General features: G+C 55.6%; 1 protein-coding gene across 1 annotated transcript in view; it reads right to left on the bottom strand.

Moving 5' to 3' along the window:
- Positions 1-935: 935 nt before the first annotated feature.
- Positions 936-2571, bottom strand: part of ARX (aristaless related homeobox) — an 11476-nt gene continuing 9840 nt past the window's right edge. Inside the window, exon 6 of the mRNA XM_008583697.1 lies at positions 936-2110. Within this exon, the coding sequence (XP_008581919.1) occupies positions 1870-2110 (241 nt within the window). The 3' untranslated portion in view covers positions 936-1869. The remainder of the gene's footprint in view (positions 2111-2571) is intronic.

Genomic DNA, 2571 nt, shown 5'->3' on the forward strand with positions numbered 1-2571 from the left:
CCCCCCGCCCCCGCCTGCGCCTCTCCCCAAAGGTCCGGCGCGCTAATTACTGCAAATTGAAACTAATTAAGCTTCTCTTCCCATTCCCATCACCCTGGGAGCGTCGGCGAGACTCAGCCCCCGCGGGCGGGCTTCCACTGAGCGGTCACCCGGAGGGGCGCAAGCAGGACCCGGGGGAGGGAGAAGCTACGGTTCCCGCCGCGGTGAGGGGTGCGCCGAGGGGGTTAAGGATTGCAAATCTGTTTGGGTCTCCTCATGAACCCTGAGTTGTTTAGATTTTTTTAAATGTATACATTTCCCAATGCATGGATAAGTGATGTAATGACATTTGTCGAATTAAGATCTGCCACTTGGATACCCCTCGCTGCCTTTCCATCAGTGTTCCTGCGTGTGGGCGCTTTCTCTCTCTTTCTCACACACACACACACACACACACACACACGCACGCACGCACACACACACACCCTCCCTCCTCCCTGAGACTGTACCGTGGAGCCCGCCCCCTCGGAAGCGAGTGCCTTGGCTTCTCGGTCTCGCCATTACCTGTCATCTCGGACTGCGCACTTCCTTGCTACGTGGCACTTTCCATGAACAGCTTCCTTCGCCTTGCGAGCCAAGACTCCCGCTCGCTTCAAATTTGACTCCACCGTCAACAACGCCTACTGTACACCCACCCACCCTAGAACCCACCCCACCTCCGTGGCCCGGGGGAACCGAGATGCGCGTGGAAAGCACCGAGGCGGCGTCCTTAGCCTTTGCAGGAAATCCGGGTCCCTTTGAGGATCGGATTCAAACCAGGGGCCTCTGTCAGGGTTATGGTGTGCAGATAAACCCAGGAGGTGCCAGGGGCGCCAAAGCCCACCCTTGACTCCTGGGGGCGAGGAGGGGAGGGTTCTACCATCCCCTTAGCACCTGCATAGAGCATTCACACTTCCTTTTGTTAAACATATATATATATATATTTTTATTTTGAGCGTGACACTTCTCCACTAGATAGCAAGGAAAAGTGATAACAATTACACATTACACAAAAGTACTGTACCATTGCCTTTATCGTGAAGGTTTCGGAAGCCTCTACAGTTAATAAGTTAAATAAAGGGCTTGAGTACATAAATATTTATCTAGGAACCCTACCGTATCTACAACACAGTAAGAATCTACAGGAGGACAGACTTTTACCATACCACGCTGAGTGCAATTGCGTTATAACATTTCAAATATACAAAGCTCTGTTCTTTTTTTTTTTTTTTTAATAACAATGGTATGTACAGAATCAATAATCACAGTTTGGTGACTTCAACAGTCCATATTCTAGCAGAGTATTTCCCTTTGGTTTGATATAAAAACCTTGGTTGGTGTATGATAAAGAAGAGAACAAGAACAAGACGCCCCTTTCCTTTAAGTGCACTGTTAGCTTCACGCCGGGGCCCACGCTGGGGAGAGCAACTCAGAGCGCCAAAATGCTATTTTTAAAAAAAGAAAAAAAAAAGGCTAAGTGGGGTATCAGGATGAAGAGAGATTGGGCTTTTTAAATTTTAACTTCAATGCCAGGCGTCTTGGGGAGAAAACCTCCCCGATATTTTCAGTAAAGTAAGAACGACAGAGAGTGGACGTTTCGAGTCAGAGCGAGGTTGGCAGTGGCAGGGGTAGGGACAGGGATAGGGAAGGGTGGACAGCCAGCCGAGGAGGTGCCACGTCCGGTAGCGCCGAGGGCTTCCTTGCCCGCGTCCAGGCTGCCGCGAAGGCGGCTGCGCTCTCTCAGTGCCGTCTCGGGAGTGTGCTGGTCCTCTGTTTCCATTTGGTCTAGAGTGGTGCTGAGTGAGGTGACCTTCTGGGGCGCGCCCGGGGCGCGAGGGTGGAGGGCAGCCTTTAGCACACCTCCTTGCCCGTGCTGGTGCCCGGCAGGATATTCAGCTGCGTGAGCTGCGCCGCGTGCTCCTTGGCCTTGAGCCTCAGCGCGGCTATGCTAGAGGCGCGTCTGTCTGCGGCCGCAGTGGCCGGGTCAGCCAGCGCGCCCGACGCCCCCGCGCCCTCCACGGCCGGTGTGGGCTGTCTCAGGAGCGCGGCCGCGGTCGACGCGCTGGTCAAGGGGGCCATGGTGGAAAACAGCCTGCGGGGAGAGCAAACAGCGCGGTCACGGCCTCGGGAGCTGAGCGTGGCGCCTCGGGCAGGCTTCCCGCCGCCTCTCACCAGGGGAGTAGAGGGGCGCAGAGGGGCGCGACAACGCAGGCCCCGGGTGGGCCGCGGGCTCGGGAGGAGTCAGGGGACGCGGCGAAGGCTGGAGCACGCTGGGAGGCTTTACCAGAGCAGAGGACTGACGCGGGGGGAACAGACCAAGGGGCCAAATATTCCCGCAGGGGCTGGAGCCTGGGCCAGAGGAGGTCCCGCGGCCCAAAACCCCGCGGCCCAATTGTTCACGTTCTGTGCTTTCGCTTAAAGAAAGGGGTGTGTGTTATTCAAGGCCACGGGCTCCAATTATCCGTTTGTCAGGAGAGAATGTTGAGAGAGAAATGGTGAGACAAAGGGGGAAAAAACAAAAAGAAGAAGAAAAGGCGGTGGGGGGGGGGGGGG

Source organism: Galeopterus variegatus, unplaced genomic scaffold, assembly GCF_000696425.1.
Source record: "Galeopterus variegatus unplaced genomic scaffold, G_variegatus-3.0.2 Scaffold3000, whole genome shotgun sequence".
Lineage (NCBI taxonomy): Eukaryota > Metazoa > Chordata > Mammalia > Dermoptera > Cynocephalidae > Galeopterus > Galeopterus variegatus.